A 25590-nucleotide genomic window follows, 5' to 3' on the forward strand; every position below is an offset into this window, starting at 1 on the left:
TTCTATTATTACTTTTTTAATATTTTAAATAATCGATTTCTAATATTAATGTTTACTTCCTCCCCATTTAAAACACTTCACACCTACAGAATTTAAAAAAATAGTTTAATAGTTAAATAATAATTTAAAAAGAATATATACATTTCCTATTTTTTTAAATTTTGAAATAAAATCTAAACTTTTTAATCTGTTTATATTTTTCTAACCCTTTCTAATACTTAATTACACCGCTACTGATAAAACATTTATTTAAATTGCACCAGTCACTACTTTTGTAAATATGACAACATCGAATTTCTGTTTAGTAAGTCAATAAACGTCAATTTAGATTATACGCCATTGAATTAATTTGACATTATGGCTACTTAAGTAAAGAACAAAAGCTATTTTTTATGTTTATTTTTTGTTATTTATAATTTACAATTAATTTCCGTTGCAGTATTCAAAGTTTTATTAAAACTTAAACTGTAAATTTAGTGTTATCGTTCCTAAAGAGGTATTTTTGATAAGTAAGTGGAAACATGAACTAATTTGTCAATGTGTCATTCTTATGGTACTACTGTAGATTATTTATTCCCTACTCATTTGTTGATAAGATTTAGTAGAGTAAAAGACTTTTTGTCGTAATGCCGAGCACTACATATTTTTTTTCAGAAGAAAACATGGAGACTCCCGGTGCCAGCAGAGCCCCTTCCAAACTGGAGCAGACCCAGCAACAGGTAACTTAAAAGTCTTAAACAACTTTTTTACATACAATGTTTTTTTGTTTTTATTATGTTTTGCTTATAAGACGCTAACTGATTCGTTTTTGTGATTGCCTGTTTTTGAAGATATATTAAATGTTTCTAAAATATTTTACTAGATAAATAGATATTGATTTTAACCTTATGGTTTTAGATATATTGAATTATATACGATACAAACAATGTACATTTTGATATCATTGGTGTTATTTTTATTTTGCACATAAGATAAGGAAATTCAGGGTGGAGATAATATAATTTTGACAGCTGTCATGTTACTGATACTGATGACATGATGACAAATAACCCTTGCTCAGATAACTTGTTGAACCATGGAATACAGGGTGGATCATTAATTGTAAGATAACAGAGCAGTATTATTGCTACAAAAAAATGCTCCAGGTCGGGGCCAACTTATCAGTTGTTAATATTAAGACATTAAAATATTTTTGTTGCTTGTTTTCTGTGCAACTTCAATCATAAAATTAATTCCTGCAAAAATTAGTTTAAGAATATTTAGTAATTAACAGTCTTCAGAAAAATGTATTAAAATAAAGCTTGCAAGTGTGTTATAAGAAAACATGAAAAATACACTTAATACATATTTTTATTGAAATTGAGAAGCTTTGTATGAAATGAGAATTAGTCCTAAAAAGTATTCTATTATAAAAAACACATTCACTATATAAAATATATTTATATTTTACTATGGAATCATTATCAGATGGCGCTACACTCCCTAGGGAGCTCTGAACTGCCTCAAAACTGTTCCCAACAAACTCCAATATCTGTCAAATTCATACAGATATCTGAGCTTAAGTTGCCCCCTTGATTTCCCTCCAACTGTCTAATTTATCATAGTTGTTTGAAATCTACCATATACAGTTCCTAAATACCTTTCACAAAAGAAAACTTCAAATCCTGGAACAATTATCTTCAAAACAGTTGTCTTTTAAGTGATGACATTCTGGAGATATCTTTTTGAAATTTAAAGTTCACATTTTTATCTTCCACATTATGGTTTTAGAGCAGGCCACTAATTTGATTTAAGTCCTGGGTCCTGATTCTAATTGAGATTTCGACTCAAAACATGTCGAAATTAATATGGCGACGTCGAAATGAGACTTTGCGAACCTTGTGGATTTCAGCTGAACTAACCAAACGACGTCACTAGTTTTCGACTTATCGAAATTAATTTCAACTTCAAGAAAGTGGTTGAAATTTCATTTCGAGTCGAAATTAATCTGACATGACTGACTGGACTGGGAGAAGTGAACTTAGGTTCAGTTTAAGTAGGCGGTGTTTTGATCCTTGCAAGGAAAACTGAGGCAAAAAGTATCAATATGGCTGTGTTTTACGGACATTTGCTAGTTTTGGAGGAATTAGAGAGGTTAGATATCCGACGTTCATAACGGAGGATAAGAAGAATGTTACGGGATACTCAAAATTCTTTTTCACTAAGTGATGCTCAATTTAGGCAGCAATTCCGGATTAATAAACAAGCTGCAAATTATTTAATAAGGGTATTAGAACCATATTTGGAAGAAGGTGTTTATGCCTCTAGGATACCCAAAATGTTTATTGTTAGTATTACTAAGCTGCAGTAAATTTAAAAATATATTAGAATATAACCACTAAGTCAAATCTTAGTGGTTATAACTTAAGGATCTCCCACATCGCCTTTTTTTTCTTGCAATCTTTTCTTTCAATTCAAAATATAATTGAGAATGGCCAATATTTATGATTTAACAACTCAAACAAGAAAAAAAAGACGTTCACGTAACGTAAACAAAACAAACATTCAACAAGCGTAGTGCAGCCAATAAACAACAGGGCCAACCTAAATTTTCAGCAGTGTCAAAATGATAAAGTAAATATCCCCAGTTTTAACTACAATCGAAATGAATGAGAATCGCTAGCGATTGCGACTGTCATGGCGTAGTCGCTTTTAAATTTCGACATCGAAATGAAATAGAATCAGGGCCCTGGTTGTAAGGTAGTAGTCTTAAGACAGAGTGATGTAAATCATTCATAATCTGATCTATCTCTTATGTTTTATATCTGGAGTTGTGAATTTTTATTATGCTATATAATTCTGCATTTATCATTTCTTCTGAAAAGGGAATGTTCCGCTGTTCTAACCATTCCTTTATTTCGTCTTTTTTGCACCCCATAGTTGGACATTTTTGAACTTTGATATTGTGTAAGTATTGTCTATAATAGATCATCATCATCATCATCATCACTGACTCGACAACCCTTTTTGGGTCTTGGCCTGTTCTAGGATTCTTCTCCATTCCGATCTGTTTCGTGCTTTTTTTCTCCAGTTTTTTATTTTTAAGGTTGTTATATCATTTTCTATTTGTTCTAAGAGTCTCAGTTTTGGTCTTCCTCTTGTTCTTTTTCCTACTGGCATCTGTTTGAATATTTTGTTTGGTATTTCGCCTTCTTCCATTCTTTCTACATGTCCTATCCAACGCAGCCGTCCTATTTTGATGAATGTTATAATATCCGGATCCTGGTATATTTTGTATAGTTCAGAGTTGTATCGTCTTCGCCATATTCCGTTTTCTTTTGTGCCCTTATATATGTGTCGCAAGATTTTTCTTTCGAAGGTGGCTAACAACGTTTCCTCTCTTTTAGTAAGTGTCCAGGTTTCTGAGCCATATGTGAGTACCGGTCTTATTAGGGTTTTATATATTTGGCATTTTGTCTTTCTTGCGACGTTATCTGATCTTAGGTGTCTAATTAAGCCATGGTAACATTTATTTGCAATAAATATTCGCCTCTTCACTTCCTCCGTAACGTTATTATCAGACGTGACTAGGGATCCCAAGTATATAAAGTTTTTTACTTCCTCTATGTTGTATTCTCCTATAATATAATTATATTCTCTCTATAATAGATACACTACTGTTTATATTAGGAATAAGTTTTTCATGAATCCATTTTTTATAATCAATATAGTTCATTTCACTGTGATAATCTCCTAACTTAGTACCAGATTTAAATTTTAAACAGCCCTTTGGACACTGGCTTGGGAAACCTTCGGTGATATTTAAATTTGTATCTTCTTTATATTTGTATCTATTTTTTAGATTTGTATCTGAGACTATTCACTTTAATTGGAAAAATTTTGATTATTTATTTGTTTGCCAACTGATTCTTGTGAATAAACATATTTATATTCTATTGTCTCCACAGTATTTGTCATGAGTATGAGAAACCTTATTATTACTTATCCCATACTTATATTACCCCATAATTTACATGGATGAAACTTATTTAATATAATAGTTTTACCTATGTAAATTATGGGACGATTTTCTTCCATATAATGTTTAATATATTAAGTTTTATGTAGCCCTGTATACATATTGTCTTCACTAATTTTTGTTTTGTTTTATGTCTCAAGGTAGGAACTTGTTTTCCTTGACATAAACCAATATTTAACAATGTTAACCTCTGTTAATATAGTCCAAGTTGGATTTTTGGGTAGATTTCATTTTTTTTTTTCGTTAACTGTAGAAAATAATGTAGATGCACTTTCTTCTATATTTTTCATTTCATGGAAAATCAGTTTTATAGTGCTTACTTTCGTTGCTAAGGCAGCACGCTCTAATGTACTTTTTTTTTTAATCTTTAACAGGCTGATTTTGTATCGCTTCTCGATCCATAAAAACAACTACATTTGCCATTATATCAGTGTTTATCTAGACAATTTGATGACAAATTCCACGATAAAACTCAAATCAATCACAATAATAACTCTTCCAACACAGGTAAAAGAAAAAACAATATTTTTTGTCGCAGACTGTAAAAAAACCTCGCTTTCAACGATCACGAAATAAGAATGATGATAATTTTGTTGCTGTTCACTGCGCATCGTAGGTGCTGCCTAATATCAAAAAGGTCCAAGTGTCAAGCTATTTTTGACAATTAATAAGTTCTAATAATTTATTTATTTGCGAAAGTCAAAACCAATTTCTCCAAGATGGTATAAGCCAAATTTATTGTGATGACCTCGGGTAGTAAATAACAGTCGGAGACAGAATTCGTTTTTCTCAAGACATTTATTTTGATCTAAACAGATAAAATATGAAAATCATTTCGTTATTTCAAATTTATATAAGTTCTACATGTACATATCCGGCTTTCGTAGATCTTGGAATGTTAGTGTGACGATATTTGATCCGTGAATAATAAATCGACGATTGGCGAAATTAATCTTAAAGGCGTCTTCGATTCAACACATCATACAGTAAAGGAAACTCGGTGGCTACATTCAATTCAATGCATGTAATCGCCGAGGCAGGACGGGGAATTATCGATTTGGTTCAACTCACCAAATCGACGGAATGGAACACGTTCAGCTCATCTGTTCCGGTAGGTAGGTAGGTATTCTTTTAGTTCAATACACCAAGAATGCCTCTAATGGATTTCTGCTCGGTCTTTTATACAGCCAGTGACGCTATAAAAACATGTTGTGTTGAATACGTAGGCGTACTCTAGAGTCTAGACAAGATAAGAGTATATTATCGTCACAATCTGTTAAGCGTCTTAATATATATATATATATATATATATATATATATATATATATATATATATATATATATATATATATATATGTATATATATATATATATATATATATATATATATATATACACGCAACGCAAAAGTCTAAGGATATTTTAATAATTTGACAATACCAATGACAGAAATTTCATGACCATATAAATTTGCTTGTACTATAATTGTTGATACAGACACTCACTTCTTATCAAAAAAAAAATTTTAAACTGATAGCAATACGTGTTTTAGAATATTTTTTAAAAGGGACAAAAAAATCGACATTTTTATGTTTTGTTTATTTTTAATTTTAGTCACTTTATACCATTTTTGTTTAATAGGTGAGTTAAAGATAGTGTTTTTACCATGCAACGACAACATTTAACGTTGGAAGAGATGAATAGAGTCGTGGGCCTCCTTCAAGCTGGTATGCGACAATCTCAAGTTGCTGACCAGCTGGGTGTCTCCTAAAGCGTCGTAAGTCGTTTGTGGCGTCGGTTTAGAGACACTGGGAGTCCAGCCGAGCAACATCCAGGACGTGGTCGCTCTACAATCGTCGCTCAAGACCGATATTTAATTTAAATGCCAGAAGGCAGCCAACAATCACAGCACCCGAGCTGGTTAATGAATTACAGCTTGCACATAGTGTAACAATTAGCAGCAGTACTGTGAGGAATCGTCTCCATAAAGCTAATCTTCGTAGTCGGCGACCACTGAGATATCCACCTCTATCTGGAGGCAATCGCGCTGCAAGATTAACCTGGTGTCAAAAGTTTCAGAATTGGACTGACAATGACTGGGCCACAGTTTTGTTTATTGACGTGTCTAGATATGGATTTCATCCAGATTCTCGTCGGACAAGAGTTTGGAGACGACCCGGAAATGGAGAACGATTACGACTTCTTCAAGACGTGTATGCATACAGAGGTGGTACATTAATGGTATGGGGCGGAATCATGATTGACGGAAGAACTGACCTCATTTTCCCACATAGCTTTCTCACAAGTCAGCAATATTTGGACACTATGCCCGTTTGCTGCTGCTGTTGGAGAAAATTTCTACTTTATGCATGATAACGCTCGACAAAATGTTGCGCATATTGTAACAAACTAGTTGGATATTGATGTATTGCCGTGGCCAGCACAATCACCGGACTTGAATCCCATTGAGCATGTATGGGACATGCTCCAACGAAGAATTACTCCACATATGGACAATATATACAATGAGTTTCAATTAAAAGAGCTTCTGAGAGAACAATGGACACAACTACCTCAAGCAGACATTAACAATGTGATTCGGAGCATGAAAAGTAGATGAAGAGCTGTGATAAACCAACGTGGTGGCCATACTTTATTTTAAGTTTATATTTCGTATTTTTGACATTTTATGGTGGTATGTGAAACATGGGTGATTTGCAATATATTTTTTTTTTGCTCCAATTTTCTGTTTTTTTTTGCAATTTATGGGTTTTGACATATTAAACAACAATTTAAACTAGAAATTTTTTATTACTTTTTTTAAGTTGATTACAGGTACACAAAATAGACAGTCGTTTCCGTGCTACGACAGTCAATATTTTCGACCAAAAACTGCAAAAAAATATCTCGGACCGGAATTAAGCCGTGAAAAAATGTACAAATTATATTGCTTATCATGTGAGGAAGAAAATACTTGAAGGAATGAAACTGTTAAATTATGGCTATATAAAAAATTATGGCTGTATTTAATTTAGCATTTCAATCGGTTTGGGTGGAACGTGTGATACTTGCGATCGTTTTATGCTACAAATAAAAAAGTGTTCCGAACAAGAAACAGTACCAATACGGCAAAAACATTTTCAAGATGCAGAAAATCGATACAAAATGAAAGCAAACGATAAATAGGAGAGCAGACAATCAGCTGGGAAAACTAAAGTTATGTGTGATTTACAAAAATGCTTACCTACGCCTTGTTTATTCAATAATCAAAGTTTTTGTTAGCCTAAATTATGGACTGTAAATTTCACGATATATGACGCCACAGAAAAAAAATCTTATTGCCTTGTCTAGGATGAATCCGAAGTTGGAAGGGGTGGACACGAAATTGCCTAGGCATTGACTAAATGAGCTATAGCAGTTCTATCACAAACTGATGTGGAAGAATTGGTGTTTCGGTCACTACAAGCTACTTTTGGCGTTTAAACATCTGACCTAATTTAAAAGTAATTGACTATAAATATTTAGTGAGAAGACACGCTCATTTAGAAGCTGACCAAGTACACGCTCTAATTGAAAGGTCTATAAAAACAGCCAACAATGCAGATCGTAACGCTTTGGGATTGGCAGAAATTAATCAGTTTCGTAGGTGATCAGGTGATTAAAATGGACAAATATGACTTTAAAAATTTTGAAGTACTGTACGCTCAGTCTCAATCCCCATTCATCCGTAAAAAGAAAACGCAGAAAATACACCGACTTTAATTTTTTATAGACTTTTAAAGAAATTAGACTCCATGAATTGTACGTGGCTAGAAGAACAGCAACTGTGACCAATCTTACAGACCAGTTACCACTCATTATGAAAAACCGAGAGGTATAACACAACACACCAGACAAAATGTTAATGATAGCGATGATGAATAAATGTTTTTTTTTTATCATTTTTTTGATAAAACACTATGACAATATTGTTCAACTAACTAATGTACAAAATTACAATTATATAAATACATAATTTCATATGTGTTCAGATTTAGAATGATTGCAATAATTTTCTGGAATTCATCTTATTTACTCATCTCAAACTTTCACTAGATGGACATACTACCATTGACCTCTACGGTACAGATATATATATATATATATATATATATATATATATATATATATACAAAAACTAAAAATTAATAAAAATAATTAAAGTTATTTAAAAAAAGTAATCATTAAATAAAATTAACCAAAACAATGAAATATTTCAATAATTGTAGTATCTTTATACATACAGTGTGTAAAAGCCAAATGGAATAAATTCATTATTTAGGTTACTGTACATATTTATAAAAAATCCCGAAACACGTCAAATTTAAATTATAACTTGACATTATTTAACGTGAAAATGCAACCCCTACCTTCAACCCCCTTAGAATGACAGGTACAACCCCCAATTTTTAAAATAGGAAGTATAAGCTTCTGATATATCGTTTGAAAGGTCTTTTCATTCTTCATTCAAAAATGTTGTCGCTTTCAAGTTTATTAAGATTAATTAAGATAAAATAAATTAAAATCATGTGATTACCGAAATTCGCTACAATACAATCAAAAACTAAAATGTAATGCAAAACGTAATAAAATGTAGAACACGAAAAAGAACTATGAATTTTAATGAAGTAGATGTTCAAAATGTTCACCGCGAACGTCTTGGCAACATCCTAATCTCAAATAAAACTGTCTTCTAACATTATTTAACATAACAGGCGTGATCGACCTAATCGCAAGCGTTATTCGTTCTTTTAAGTCATTTAAATCAGAAGGTTTAGTTTTGTACACATGGCTCTTCACATATCTCCATAAAAAGAAATCTAATAATGTAAGATCAGGTGATCGCGCTGGCCATTCAATCGATCCTCGCCTCCCTATCCACGGATTGGGAAATATTGTGTCGAGGTACTGCCGTACATTAAGTTGGTAATGTGGTGGTGCTCCATCCTGCTGAAACCATATCGTATTCGCTGGAACTTGGGGGTTTCCTGGATCAGGATATAAATTTGCCAACGTTGGAATGACATCATTTTGAAGTAGTGCCAAATAATTGTTGCCATTCAAGTTGCCCTCAATGAAAAAGGGACCAATGATATTGTTTCCTACAATCCCTGCCCAAACATTAACCTTTTGAGGGTATTGAGTGTGTTCTTCTCTTATCCAGTGAGGATTTTCCGTGGCCCAGTAGCGGCAATTTTGCCGATTAGCATGACCGTTAAGTGAAAAAGTACACTCATCAGAAATCATAACGTCTTCTAATTGGATAATATTGTTATCCAACATGTCCATCATTTGCTCACAAAAAAAAGTTCTCCTATCAAAATCGTCTTCCATGAGCTCCTGAGTAGGTATCATCTTATAGGGATGCAATTTATTTTCTTTTAATATGTTTACTATCGATGTATGGCTAGCATTGAATGTAGTGGATGCCTGTCTACTCGATGTATGTGGATTTTCCTGAAACTCAAGCAACACATCTAATTTGAGTTCATCACTCAGTGCATTGGCAGCTGCTTTTTTATCTGCCATTCATGACCAAACTCGCGAAACTGCTTCTCTATTTTACTTATTGTTCCTTGGGATATAGGCGGTAAATTAGGAAATTTCTCATGAAATAGGCGAGTTACTTCCTGTTGTGTTCGGGTGTTATCTCCGTAACCAATCATTTCTAAAACTGTTATTTTATGCATTTCCGTTAATCTAACCATTTTTCAGAATTGAATTGAACGAACTTTTTACTTAAATTAAAATACTGACAACTTAAATAAAACAATTTACTAATGCGTGTTAAAATAACGCTGCCACGGAAATTCTTTAAAGTTTTTTAATGGTTACCATCTAAAACCCACATTGCTATGGTTTTTGTTCACTTTCTTATTATCAAGACCTAAATGGGAAATAAGTTTTGAGTACATTTTAGCGAATTTCGGTAACCACATGATTTTAATTTATTTTATCTTAATTAATCTTAATAAACTTGAAAGCGACAACATTTTTGAATGAAGAATGAAAAGACCTTTCAAACGATATATCACAAGCCTATACTTCCTATTTTAAAAATTGGGGGTTGTACCTGTCATTCTAAGGGTTTTGAAGGTAGGGGTTGCATTTTCACGTTAAAGAATGTCAAGTTATAATTTAAATTTGACGTGTTTCGGGATTTTTTATAAATATGTACAGTAACCTAAATAATGAATTTATTCCATTTGGCTTTTACACACTGTATAAATAACAAAATTTAGAGTTAGAAATACAGAAAAAATTCCTCTGATTGAAAAAATTTGTTTGTTTTAAAATATCAAAATGTCTGACTAATTGGCTCGGTCAAGGCCATCATAGTCACAAAAAAATATTATTTTCTTCAATCCTGAAATTAAAGCAACAGCCGACATATAAATATTACTGCACTGCGGCCGCCCCTTGTTTTATACCTGTCTTTATGTTTATTTCTGACATTTTCCATTTATTTATACTTTCCTGGTGACTTTTTTATGTGCTTTTTAATACTTTTATAATTTATCGAGAAATTTTCAGCCCTTCCATTATTGACCTTATTATTTCTGTATCTAAATTATCAAATTTAATGAAGCATTATCATTATCTATAAACGAGATTTTTTCCCGTTTTATACTTCTTCTGAATAAATTTTCTCAACATCATTGCCCTTGATCAATTAATAATCGACATTTTTTTCTTTAGTATCAACAAATAGACTAAGCTCAATTTATTTTAATGGTATTTAGAATTTGCAGTAAGGAGTACAAATTGTTCAATGTCATTATTAGCAGACACTACAAAGTATAATTATTGTGGAAACACACTTCTATTTATAGTAAATATGTACAAACGCTTCATTCTTTTTAAAGTGACTGTTTATGTTGACATCATTATGTTTTTAGGAAATGTGTAGAGGAACAATCATTTGTTTTAAAAAATGCCTTTGCCTCCCTTTTTTATTACAAGATTTATAAATCGGATATACATCAACATTATTAACATATATATATATATATATATATATATATATATATATATATATATATATATATATATATATATATATATATATATATTGTGTGTGTGTGTATAGGGTGTTCCAAGATGTTTTTAACAGCTTATAATTCAGAAAGTAATATTTTAATTTGAAAATTGAAGTGAAGGTTACATCAAACGAAAGACTTTTTATCCCAAATACAAGGGTGTACCACAATGAGGGCATTACTGTTAATAGTTACGCTAAATTTTCAATTTAATGACGCATTTATCATCTCCAAATTAACCTGAAACTAGCTACTTTTATAGTTTTTACAAATTCACAGGTTGTCCTTGAGATTTTATTTAAGTAGTTTTCTTATAACTACAAATAGTAATAGCTAATGTCATTTCTTGTATTCACTCACTAATACGTTCATTGTAGTTTTAAAATTCATTGAATTTTGAAATATCATGAGTTTATATGTACAGTAGTAAAAACGACTTTTCTATTCACACCTAATGAATACATAGATATGTTGTTGATTTATGGACATGGAACGCTTTCCCGAAAGATGAACTTAGTCTTATCTAACTTTGGTATGGTTGAGAAGATGCGGCAAGATTCATTTCCGAACGGTAAACATAGAGATCGTGTCAAATCAATACAGACCGAACAAAACTTGGTGAATGTTTTAGCATATGTAACAATTAATCCACGTATGTCCATAAGGTCCGTTGGTGCAGAAACTTAAGTGTCTTCAACTATAGTTTAAAGTATTTAAAAAACCACCATTACCATCAATTAAAATTGTGTTTGGTTCATGAATTGCGACCCACATATTTGGATCGAAGAGTAACCTTTATCACCATAATGCAAGTGATGATGCAAGACACTCATGACTTTTCAAGAACTAGAATTTTCTTTTTTTTAACTAGGGTTTTCATAATAATGGGTTTGTAAATCGCCTTAGCTCCATTACTGGTCTGTGGACAATCCGCACTGGTTAAGGGAAACTCGTTTTCGAACTAGATGGGGAATTAATGTTTGGTGTGGAAATATTTTTTTGAAGAATATTTAAATGGTGAGAGATTTTTGAATATTCTGAAAAATGAGCTACCTGTGTTACTGAGGAATATTCCTTTACGCGAAAGAGGAGTCATGGTACGGCAACAAGATAACGCACCCCCACAAAACAGCGGTATCGTTACCAATTATCTTAATGCCACATTTCCAAAAAGATGGGAAAACCGTTGAATTTGGGATAATTATACCTTTTCATACCCAGATGATGACAAATCTTGTAGTCAGCGAAGATATATGCGTAGGAACAAGATCCATAGACCAGGTAATGGCCTATAAATACCTAGGTCATGAGATTCGCATAGGAAAAGATACCCAAACCGTTGAGCTTCTCCGTCGTATAAGACTGACTTGGGCAGCCTTCGGCAAGCTGAACCATATTTTCAAATCGTCTGATATACCAATATGCCTTAAAAGAAAAACGTTTAATCAGTGTGTTTTGCCAGTGTTAACTTACGGTGCCGAAACGTTGACCATGACAAGGAGAACATTTCAAAAGATCCGTGTGTGTCAAAGGGCGATGGAGCGTGCTATGTTGGGCGTTTCACTACGAGACAAGATCCCAAATCGCCAGCTACGACAAAGAACAGGAGTGGCTGATGCAGTAGAGAGAGTAGCAACTGGGCAGGTCACCTGGCTCGAATGACAGACAATAGATGGACAAAGCGGATACTGGAATGGAGACCAAGAGATGATGCCTACCGAAGTAGAGGTCGTCCACCAACACGTTGGACTGACGATCTAAAACGTTGTGATAGGAATTGGATGCAAGATCGAAATAGATGGAAAATTATGAGGGAGATCTATGTCCAGCAGTGGATAAGTGAAGATTGAATGATGATGATACCTTTTCATCTGACCTGACCTTCGCCCTGATCCATTGAATTTTTTCTATTGTAATGACGTCACAGCGCCCGTGATGGCGTCACAGATTTCTGTATGTGTCACTTGCTAGTATTTTAGGTCCAATTGACATTTCCCAATTTTCAAATAAAAATATTCGTTACTTCCTGAATTATGGGCTGTTAAAAACATCTTGGAACACCCTGTATATAATCATCATTCTCGTTTCTTTTGTCCCAATGCGGGGTGGGCTTCCCTAATACATTTCTCTATACGTTTCTATCTTGGTTCATACCAATATCAATCTGCTTTACCGACATGCCTGCCTAAGCGTCTCCCTCCCCACAAGTCTGCTTGTTTCATGGATGACAACTATTCCAAATACTCAATTACTACTGTTACGTAAATTGTCAACTTCTTATAGTTATGTACATTTTCTGATCTTCCAGATATTACGAGACATTTCGGGATTTTTCGATATCTTGAACATTCTAGATTTTTTAAATATTTTTTTTTTTCGTCAAGGGACTTTTCTTATGGAATAAATCTTACGGAACTATCAGTAACACTGCTCCTTCCCTTATAGTCATTCGCCTCAAATAACTGGTCTATCAGGAACCGACCGAAGCCAACAGGATGGATCAGTTCTATGGTATGGAGCTAATCTCTGGATATCAAGTACCTTGGGTTTAGTTCTAGATGAAAACTGGATGCGGCAGATTAGATCGTTTATTTTTAGATCGCAGATTACAGGACAGTGTACGGGCCACCCCAGTTTCGGACAAAGTCCTTTCTTACGTTTGGGATTGTATAACCATACTGAATCACCTCTTTCGAAAGTTGTCCCAGTAGTATACATGTCGAGACTGGCCTTGGCTTTATCACTTTAAATCTTCAAAACGTTTATGAGCAAATTCGTAGACTTGTCCCAATTTTCGATGTACGTCAGGAATAACGTTCTTCTTTACAGGGAGGCAATCTTCCGAAAATAAGATCTTAAGGAAGCTTCATTTCTCTTCCGGTGATCATTATCGATGGAGAATAACCGGTTGCTTCATTAAAGGAGGAATTAAAGTACCCCAATCTTTTTGATTATCAGTGACACATTGAAAAGTATTGACAAACAGTTCTATTATGTGCGACTTTCCTTAATACCCAAAATTTTCATAAATGCTTGCCATAATTCTGATTCAAAATTTCGTTTTTTGGTCAGAATGTAACTCTAAAGGAACTTCATGTCTTGATACGACGTATGCCATGAATGTTTCTGCTACTGTAGTCGCTTATTGATTAGGAAGGGATGCAATTTCAGGCCATTTTGAAAAATAATCCATTGCTACCATTAGTATGTATTTCTTTCCTCACTCTGTCTTCGGAACAGGACCGAGAATAGACACGACAAGTCGTTCAAAATGGTCTTCGGATAGATATTGTGCCATTTTACTACGACTTCTTATTCTAGGGCATTTTCTACCGTTACATAAATCGAATTTCTTACACCAACCTTCTACATCTCCGCGACAGTTGATCCAGTAAAATATGTTTCAAACTCTGGCTAGTGTTCTTTTAACTCCAAAATGCCCTACAGAAAGGCTGCTATGAAGTTCTTGCAACACAATTTTTATGTGTGATTTTGGCAGTAGCAATTATTGAACTGTACATACTCCATCGAGACTTTCCCACTTCCGATATAATAGATCATTGGAAAGATACAGAAGTTCCCATTGCGCCCATTACATATTTATAGTTCCACTGTATTTTCTTGCCAATGGTTATTTCCTGCCAAATAGACCTTACTCCATTTTTAAGCCATTCTCGTGTGACTTTTAAGTCATTATCTTTCGAATTGTATGTACTGTACATGCAAGTTAAAATTTTGTCTACAGTTTGCTGAAAAAGGTAAAAAATACACCTTTTACACCAATTTTTTTTTAGTTTAAAAGCTGTGTAGTAGCTTGACAAGAATTTAGAATGAATTGTATATACAGTGCATCTAGTTTACTTACCGTTGCACGTCATTATCATTGACAGAGATCGAAGTTGACATAGTTGCCAAAGTATAAAAAATCCTGAATCCATTTTAAATCAAATAGCTTACATAATTATTACGAAAGAGCTACCATATCTTTACAACGACTATTTAAATTCTTAAGTAACATTTCTGAAATAAAACACACTAATTTTGTTCTAAAAAGAACAGATTTTATTAAATAGCTAAAAATATAAAACAACAGGTATTCACTTTAAAATTCGAAATAAAAAAGTGTCAACACCGCAACTGTCAAAAATGTTACCAATTTATGCCAAAATATCACCTTCATTAGATTACAGTTACAGTGTGTTCCGAACAAATGTTCTTCATAAAAACGCGTTATAATGCATTTATACAAATTAAACGAAACATATTATTGTGTATTTCTTTAAGTTAACAGTAATAGAAATCTTTAAATATTATTTCTACGCGTATATAATAAAATATTTCTAGTGGCTGTAATGCCAGTGTACTCGGCAAAGTGATTCTAAAAAGAACACACCTACCGCCTAAATATTTCGTGTTGGTATCATGTGACCTCACGGGCTATGACGCGGATGACGTGCAACGGTAAGTAAATTAGATGAAGTATATATGTTCATTCCGATGATGGCTGATGGTAATATCTGATTATCATTGATATATGATATATTCTATTTTGATTGATTATAAATTTCTATTCTGTGGAAAATATCCACTATATTCACCGAGTACCTAGTTGGCCAATAAGTAGTTATAGTCAAGTTCTCTTTTATCTCCCTTCTGGATATAATTATGCGGAAACACAACATATAAGAACAAATAAAAATAGACATGAACTATTTTTACAGTATTTATCTTGATGATATCATTATGTAATGAATGGTGTGCGAATTGGTTTTTCAAATAAACTCGTTTGTTTCAAGACCTGTGAAAATTTTTGTAGTAGAAAACATATCTGAAATTATCTCTAGAGTTTGCTCGATTTTTGACATTTTTTTTCAAAAGTTTTTATTACATATTTTATATTCATATTTACAAGCAAATTATTTGAGTTATTTTCTATGAGCTGTGACAATTTCGTCAAGATCCGTCTCTACATAAGAAAGTTACGTAATGAAAATACGTTTCACTGGGTATATTAGCACCTTAGCGAATACTCGACAATGAAAATTACTTATTATCTTTAACTACGTTAATGAATATTGATAACACTAATACGTTAGTGTCGTTAGTTATATCTAACGGATCGCCAGTACATTAATTATGATTTCAGCAGTTTTTTTAACTTCTACACCACAATATTTAGGAGAGAAAGTTGCAAGTTTGCCCTTTTTTTATTTTTCCCTTCGGGAGACTTAGCCGATTGTATCAACTTGATTCTCCCTCCAGAATCCAGAAGTAGTTAAGAGGTTTCCCTGTTTGACGTCCTTGATAGTGTGAACTAATCCCTCCTATCTTTGAGCTTCTGATAAGCATAGCCAAGATACTTCCCAGTATTTCGATGTTTTCTGGTAGAGTAATTAAATCTCCTCAAGTGACTCTTAATGATCCTAACGATCCCGTTGTTGTTGGTCTTCCTTAGTCTTCTGGACATTCCTTTTGGAGTAGTTTCGTTAGTGTTCGGTTTCGTATTATGTTTTTTATTTTTATTAATTTCCTCTATTCAATTCCACGAGCACGGGAAAATGAGGTTCCGTGTCTACAGAGCTCTCAATATAGAATATGAATGGAGCTGCTGCATTTTTCTTCAGTACACTTTTGTGTCAGTTTTTTTAGGCACACCTCTGCACTGTCATACACGCGTGTGTACAATATGGTGCAATACACCTTTACTTTGCGTTTAGCCATTCTCTTAGTCCCCTTGCAGCAGTTTTCCAAACTCAAGCCTCATAACGTCACGATGGAACAGCACTTTTAAATAAATAACACTAATTTTGAGTGGATACGATTTATCACTTGCTTATATGCCCTTGGTGAAATCTCAAAATTTTAAACTTAAGTAAAAGTCTTACATTGAACTGTATTTAAAATGAGTTATTGAAAATACTGATAACGAAAAGTTTTAAAAGTCAAATGTATTCTAAATAAAACAGTTTTCATATATTTATGGAATGTTGATAACAAAATATGTATCGTAAATTAAATCAATGAGTAATAGTTACTTGTGGTCAAAGACTACACATATGTCCAAAAGTTTGGTATATTGGAATATTTCATCTTTTTATTGATTTTTATATATAAACTCTTCTGAATAGTTAAACATAATTTTGTTTCAATTCTCAACAATATTAAATAAATCTCAAAACCAGATAAACGATATGCAAAAAAATTATTTATTCTCTTGAAGTGAAAAACTTAAAATGTACAACAAAAAATTTAAAAATAACTTAGTATAGAAAAAAATAATTTTTAATAAAACTAATAATTAGTATTTCCTCCATTGTCCTGTATGCATGCCTGTAGGCGATTTGGCATGCTGCCGATTAACTGGTCGAGCTGGGCTTGCGGAATTCTCTCCCATTCTTCACGAGCAGCATCTTTTAGTTCTCGAAGTGTAATAGGGATTGTTTCGCTTCTTGATGCGTGTTTTGAGAATGTCCCAAGCATGTTCAATAACGTATATGTCGGGGGAATTCGAGGGCCACTGTAATGTAGATATTCCTTCTTCTTCTTCCAGAAAATTTTGTACTGCTGTTCGATGAGGAGGTGCGTTGTCGTGCATAAACACAAATTCATCCCCTACTGCCCCTCGGAATAGACGTACGACAGGATTTAAAGCTTCCTCGATGTATACAGCACTAGTGACTCTTCTCTCCAGAACCAGCAGTGGCGTCCGTGTACCACTCATAATACCACCCCAAACCATAATACTGCCACCTTCAAATAGGACAAGCGGTTGGGCTGTTTCTAGTCCGGCTTGTCGTCCTGGGGCCCTCCAAACCAGTGTTCTTCGCAAATCAGATACCAAGCCAATTTTTGACTCAACAGAGAATATCACGTTATTCCAGTTAGGACCATGATTCACAATTTCTCTAGCCCATTGCAACCTAACTATTTTGTGTTGGTATGTTAGTTTAGGAACACGTAGCGGTCTTCTACGATACAAATTTACCACATTTAGTCTGCGAGTTATTGTTTGCCGTGAAATATTCAGTCCTTGAAGCCTAGAAATTTCTCTGGATATACCACTTGTAGATTCCAGACGATTTCTATGAGCCATCAATGTTATTTGCCAGTCTTGTGCTGCTACAACTTTGACTACAGCCCTGTTGTAACAAAGCAATTACTCTAGATCTGTCAAAATGAGATATCACGTTTCTAGACATTTTTAAACGGCTCAATTAAAATTTAAACAAAGACTGAAATAATTTGTAAATACGCTAATCAATTGAATGTGAACAAAATCATACAAAAACGATTCAAATTTTGTATCATGTTCATTAATTTAAAAATGCTCTAGAATGAATATCAACAACAGTTTTAAAACCACCATAGGCGTAGATATATTATTTGTACGTATTCCAAACTTTTGGACATGTGTGTACATTGTTTACATTTTCTTTTCTTAAATTTTGTTTCTTTATACAAAGTATTAGAAAACTTAAAAAAAGCCGAATGAAATAGTTTATATAATATGTATCGTAAATTAAATCAATGAGTAATAGTTACTTGTAGTCGAAGACTATATTGTTTCATATCCTTTTCTTAAATTTTGTTTCCTCCGTAGGAACTTTATACAAAGTATTAGAAAACTTAAAAGAAGCCGAATGAAATAGTTAAAGTCATTCCCAAGTTATGGCTTGAGCACGATTTGTCAGTGTGTGTTTGAATTGGTAAACAAGTTCACAAAATTAAACACGAAAGACCAACAAACCTCTCCTAACTGTCTGTTTTTATACGCTTACTGATAAAGTGGTAAGCGTACAAAGGTGCCATATACTTTGATGGCCATACAAAGTTTACATTTTATCATATATATACATATATTATCTATTAAAAAACATTATTGATCTTACCGTAACTTAGAATTGTAGAGTTAGAATATTAAAAAACTTTGCTAGTAACATAATGGTGTTTTTTGTTACTATGTGCAAAAAAAGTTTTTTTTTTATATAACGTTGGAAATGTATGGTAGCTTTGAACTTAAAACGCAAAGGTTTACCCAAGGTTAATCGAAAAACCCAATGTAACTATACATTTAAAAGGAGGTAATTCTTTGAATTGTCGGCAATAACTAAATTTTTGATCGTTAGAAAGTTTAAAAGTGAGGTTCTGTTTTAGCCCGAACGCATGCGGTGACAAATTCAAGTAGTTCTTATGAATCTTTATGTCGTTAAGGTTCATTGGGTAAAACCGAATGAATTTAAATCCCAGTATAGGGAAATATTATTTTGAATATATATATATATATATATATATATATATATATATATATATATATATATATATATATATAGATTATGATTAGTTGAATACGCTATATTTTTAAAGTTTTTAAACTCTCTTACTTTTGCAGGTGAATGAAGTTGTCGGTATTATGAGAGTAAACGTCGAGAAAGTTCTAGAGAGGGACCAGAAACTTTCAGAGCTCGATAGTCGAGCTGATGCTCTTCAAGAAGGCGGCAAAAGATTCGAGCAGCAAGCACAAAAGTTGAAACGAAAGTATTGGTGGAAAAATATAAAGATGATGATTATTATGGGGGTTATAGGCCTCATTATTTTAATTATCATTATAAGTAAGTAAATATATTATTGTGTAACATAATTACAGTCGAAATTTAACGGGTCGTTTTTATCTATACAAATAAAAATGAATCTCCGAAATGTATGTACGCGCATCACTTCAGAACGACTGCACCAGATTAGATGTCTTTTTTGCTTTTTTTATTATTAGGTACCAGGAGAAGGTTTGTGTAAAAGATAATTTTCAAAAAATTGTACGGAAAGACGTAAAAACAGTTTTTCTGTCAGTTTAAATCGCATTATAATAGATGGCGTTATACTATGATCAACAAAGGAAGCTATGATTAACAAAATAAGTGTCAGTATTGATAGATTGACATTGAATAACGATTAAACATATCAGATGGGAAGATATGTCAATGAGGCGGTTTTTAGAATCTCTTCATTTTCCATAAACCATCCCACTGTACTTAATTTAGCTGTTTACCTGCTGAATGGACAACGCCTTTATTTCACGAGAGAAAACACAACGCAAAGAGCTGAACGATCACCAACGACAACGTTGAAATGTTACCTTTTCTTAAAGCGAGACTCGACAACATAAATATATATTATTAGGTAGATTTTAAGTTCAGCGATAAGTCAGAAACTGTTTATTAAAATAAAATAGATTAAAATAAAATAGAATTAATAGAAAAAATAAAGTAAAATAAAATAAAACCGTAGAATAATATTAAAAGAAATTAAAATAAAATAGCATAAAATAAAATAAATTAGAATAAAATGGAATAAAATAGAATAAAATAAAAATAAATTAGAATAAAATGAAATAAAGTAGAATAAAATTAAATAAAATTAAAATAAATTAGAATATAATGGAATAAAGTAAAATAAAATAGAAGCCAACAGAAAAAAGTTAAATTAAATTAAAATAAAATAAATTAAAGTAAATTGTAGTAAAAATAAAACAAAATTAAAATAAAATAGAAAGCAATGAAATAAAATAACAATAAAATAAAATCAAATCTTAAATTTTACGAACAGTAATAGACTCCCAGTTGCTAGTTCAATTGTTTGGTCTGTCTTTTATTTTTTTTATTTTAGTTTATTATCAAGACATAGTTTTTTTATGTAGCTTAATATATTTTTCAAAGAAAATTTACGATGTACTATTAATATTTGACAGTAAATAAATGTTATTCATTTCCTTTGTAACTTTATGAAAGAAAACAACAGTTACAAAGAGAACAGCAGTTCAACACTGAATTATTTGCCGAAATAGTTCGTACAAATTTTCTGCAATTGAATCAACAACAAAGGATTGCGTATGATACTTTAATAGAAGCTGTGAACATTGGATCTGGTGGAATTTACTTTATGTTGTTGCGGGATGGACAGAAAAACATTACTAATTTTATTGTTAATGACAAGGATCAGATCGCAGTAGAGTTTGTGTCATCTGGAATATCTGCAACTTTATTAGCAGGCGGACGAATTGCACATTTTGCCTTGAAATTGCCATTAAACATATAAAATAATGAAACACCAGATTCCAACATCCTCAAAAATATCGCAATGGCGAAGATTTTACAGTTATGTAAATTAATCGTTTGGTATGAATGTGCATTGATCCATAAGAGGTCATTATAGGGACCGGACAGAACTTTAAAATATATTCGTGACAATCAAAAACATTTTTGGTGGAGCTATGATTCTATTCAGACTGTTCCTTATTTAATAATTTTTTCCCAATTAACTGTGTAACGATATTTTTGCTTACCACAGGGTAAGAATATGGGGGACAAGATTGGGCAAACAAAATAATCGGAACTAGTGCGTACGACACTCAGTTGGTTGTTGGAGAGCTGGGTCGTGGATAAGTTGAAGATATGGGGGTTGGATTGGGGCAACTACAAAAAAAAAGAAAAAAAGGGGTACTTATACAAATCTCTTGGGGCAAACAGAATGAAAATAAACCGGAAACACCTCAAGAAATTTAATATAGGGCGCCACTTGAGGTGCCTAATTATACCTATTACAACCACTAGTTGTAACTAGGAAAAGAATTATGGAACATCAAAAATATAGAAAAAAAATATCTTTTTCAAATAAAACTCAAAATAGATCAGAGAAACAAATTAAACGTTTATTTTTGTCTTAAACAAACAGTTATCAAAAATACAGATTTTACAAGAACATATTATACAACATAATCCAAATTAATAAAAACTTACATGTTCTTCGTTTACATAAGAGATTGCTACAAAAATTTTAAATGGTTTCTAGGTTATAATATGGCCAATTTAGATTATCAAAATTTCATGGATATCCTTTTTATGAAAAATATTATTGAATTTAATCTTACATATGGAATATCTTTTATATAAAATAATCAAATTAAAATTGTCTTATAACAACAATGGATTAAAGCGAAATGTCATATGTGAACATAACAACTTAAGACAGAATAAAATATGACATTTTTTAGCTACGACAAAAATAATATAAAACTTTAATTATTACAAATTCTTTTATTTTAATGAAAGCAAATTATTAAAAATGTCTTTATAACTTGGGAGAATTAATATATTAAATTGTTACCTTAATTCACATAATCACTTAACTTTGTAAAGGAAAAACTTGCTACATCTCTGGGAAGCTACTTGGACAGAATGGAATCAAATGAAGAATCAAAATGGAAAACAGGAAACCATTTCCGTACTCAGGCAGGAACGATTGAAACAGGAACTTGGTGGAGGAATCAAGCTGTCGACGGGGACATTCTATATAATACTTTTCAAAAATTTCCAGTATCTGTTCAAATCTTCCAGTGACCACTCTGACAGAACTGCCTATGCAAAGAGTATCATCACGTCCACTGGTATGAGAACATTACAAAAAAGTTGAATCGCTTGTTCGATTCAAAAATTGCCCCAGATTTCACATTTCAAATCTTTTGTTAGACTTCCTTAGCTCGACTCACATTGTAGCACGTCTGCCCTGCTTGGAACTTAAATGTCGACCCTATTTGCGTTAAATTTTACAAATTCCACGCCATAAAATAACTCTCTCCCTTGTGTTTACAAAACCTAAACAAACAAAATACCTCGGACCCTCGTTCTAAGCGACAAAAACAACCTTTTTAAATATTCCAGTTTATTGCGTTTTAACGACGAAAGACAAATAAAAACTCTTTTTTATATTAGGGAGGCATCATGAAATATAATCCTCTAGGCGACAAAAACTTAATAGATATAACATAATACAAATTAACAAAATAGCACGTAGATTTTAAACCGGAGTTCTACCTGACTTTGTAACAAAAGGTTATGGAATTTGAAAGTACACATAGACAAAAAATATATCCAGCGTTATTTACGCATTAAGGATTTTCGTAAAAGACAAACACAGATTTTATGGCAACCTTTATGCGTACTGACGAGATAAACGAACAGGGACGTATTATAAAATATAAAACGCTACAACTGCTGCGAACGAACTAAACGCATACCTAACGTCAGTCAATTTGTGTCAGTCAGTCATTTGACAAATAACATGCAAGTGTTTTTGCAACAAGATCCAAGTGCATTTGTGTTTTCGAAGCAGTTGTTAGACATTGGAAATGGTAAAGTCGCTATTGACACCTCGACCGGATTTATTTCATTACACAGAGATTTCTGTTACTTACAGTAACAGTCTCGAAAGAGAAGCTTATTGAAGTTTGATATATTATTTAATTTTAAGGCGCTAGGTCAGCTAGTATCTTTATAACGAAGTTTCAAACAAATGTAGGAGCATATTTACGACAACTGTGTATTTATTGTACGTTATTTGAATGTCATTGTCGTATTTAAAACCAAGGACTATAACAATAAAATAAAGAACTACTGAACATGAAAATCGACAAGAAAATGAAACACCACCCCACTAATACTCTTATGAAAAAACTAATCAACTTGTTGCTCAGAACTAGCCTCAACCGAGGCTAATGAATATCAAATTAAGAAAAATGTATGCAAATCAGAAGCACTAGCAAGCGATTATATGACCTTCCTATAATTCAGAAGGAGAATGCTACTTTAAGACCGATTAACAAATTACCTCGTCTAAATGCGATCTTGAAAAATATCCAAGTATGTTGAAACAACCCATTGTCTATTCCGTTGCTACTCTTAAAATGTTAAATACGTAATGTCAAATTAACGTTTCTTCAGATTTAGCCATACGGCTCACTCTGAAGAAACGTTAATTAATACAGATGTATATATACGAATTTAGTTGGCTAATAATGCCGCATCATATCTAACAAACTCGTATTTATCTATTTATAAAACAAAAAAGTATTTTTTGTTATTTACTATCTTTAATGGAAATTACTAAAGAGAGAATTTTACTGCTACGATTGGGTGTGATTGTCTTTTAAAGACACATCATATGATATGATTTTTCTGACATTTATTCTCATATTAAAGTTAATTTCATGTAATAATTGAATGAACAAACTGTTCTCCAATAAAATCCCAGGAACGCACCTCAAAAATATTGACACTATTTTTAAGTCATCAATTTAAAATGTATAATATGAAGGCAATCTGAATTGACAGATCAAAATTATTTGTTTAATTTTTATTTCGAGAAGGATTTCCGAAGTGGAAATCGTAACGTAAAAATAAACGTATTTTCAACTGAAATTGTGGTAAATTCCAATAAAAGATATCAATAACAATAAAATGCTACAAGAAAATAGCTTCCGTACAATATTTAAAAAATATTTTTTTGTTTCAGTTTCCATTGCTAATGCAGTTAAGGACAAAGACTCCACGACCTCAAACACAACACAATCTCCATAATGAAATTAAATGTTGACAGAGCTTTCTGTATCTGATTATATATTCTGTATTTGATTATATATATTTATTGTTGCATTATACTTAAAATAAGAACAAAATATTTTACAATTCTATGTTTGCTTTATGTCATTATTTTAAATATATTATTCCATAGAATAAAGTGTTTCTGTTTAAAAAGTAAACACCTATTGGGTGTTTAACTATCGAGAATTTGTTTTCCATTATTAAAAGTCATCCATCAAGTCAATTTATCCATTTTAAAAACAATAAATGTTAGTAGCATTTATGATTGGTCATTGTCGATATAAAGGTTATTTGGTAAACAAATTGTATTATTCAAAATATATAAATTTTTAAACAAAAAGTTTTTTATTTTTAGTTTACATAATCTCTTATTCGCTGTTTTAAAATCTAAGATATTGTGCTTGATGCTATTATTTAGTCCACAGTATCATATGTGTTTTTGTCTTTTATTGCGTTCCTTAATCATTTAGTTTCTTGCATTGCGGATAATAATTTTTATTCTTCCCAATATTACAATTTCAAGCTACCAGATGAGTGTTCCATATACACCGCTGAAATAATTGCCATGGCAAAAGCATTTAGATATGTCCAGTCCAGAAATACACAGAATCATGTTATATTTACTGACAATTAAATATAAATACGACTCTCCAAAAAACGTCAAGGTATCAAGGGGACATAATGATTAGCGACGGAAATGGCCTCTTCCTTTCAGAACTAAATATTTAAAAATTAGTACAGTAAAACCTACCTTAACCGAAACCTCGTTTAACCGAAACGGCTGAGTTTCAATAATTTCTTCAATAAAAAGTAAATTTTTATCGCAAAACGTAAACAGTTCCATTAATTTCACCCACCGATTGATGCCTATGTGTTGGGAAATCAAAAAAACCAAGAGCTCTAAAAGATATTTCCGAAAAAGCACTTCCAGCTTTTTATAGAGGCCAAAAAAGATCATGGATGTCGACCACTTTATTTTCAGAATGGTTCGAACATGAATTCGTCCCAAGTGTAAAATCCTTTTTAAAATCAAAAAACCTTCCCATCAAAGCATTGTTGCTTG

General features: G+C 32.2%; 1 protein-coding gene across 1 annotated transcript; it reads left to right on the top strand.

Moving 5' to 3' along the window:
- Positions 1–307: 307 nt before the first annotated feature.
- LOC140445156 (vesicle-associated membrane protein 3-like) lies at positions 308–24663 on the top strand. Its single transcript, XM_072537015.1, has 4 exons — positions 308–509; positions 655–719; positions 19487–19706; positions 24439–24663. Exons 2-4 carry the CDS (start codon positions 663–665, stop codon positions 24501–24503), a joined length of 342 nt encoding a protein of 113 aa, XP_072393116.1. The 5' UTR covers positions 308–509; positions 655–662; the 3' UTR covers positions 24504–24663.
- Positions 24664–25590: the final 927 nt, after the last annotated feature.

The sequence above is a fragment of the Diabrotica undecimpunctata genome, chromosome 7 (assembly GCF_040954645.1).
Source record: "Diabrotica undecimpunctata isolate CICGRU chromosome 7, icDiaUnde3, whole genome shotgun sequence".
Lineage (NCBI taxonomy): Eukaryota > Metazoa > Arthropoda > Insecta > Coleoptera > Chrysomelidae > Diabrotica > Diabrotica undecimpunctata.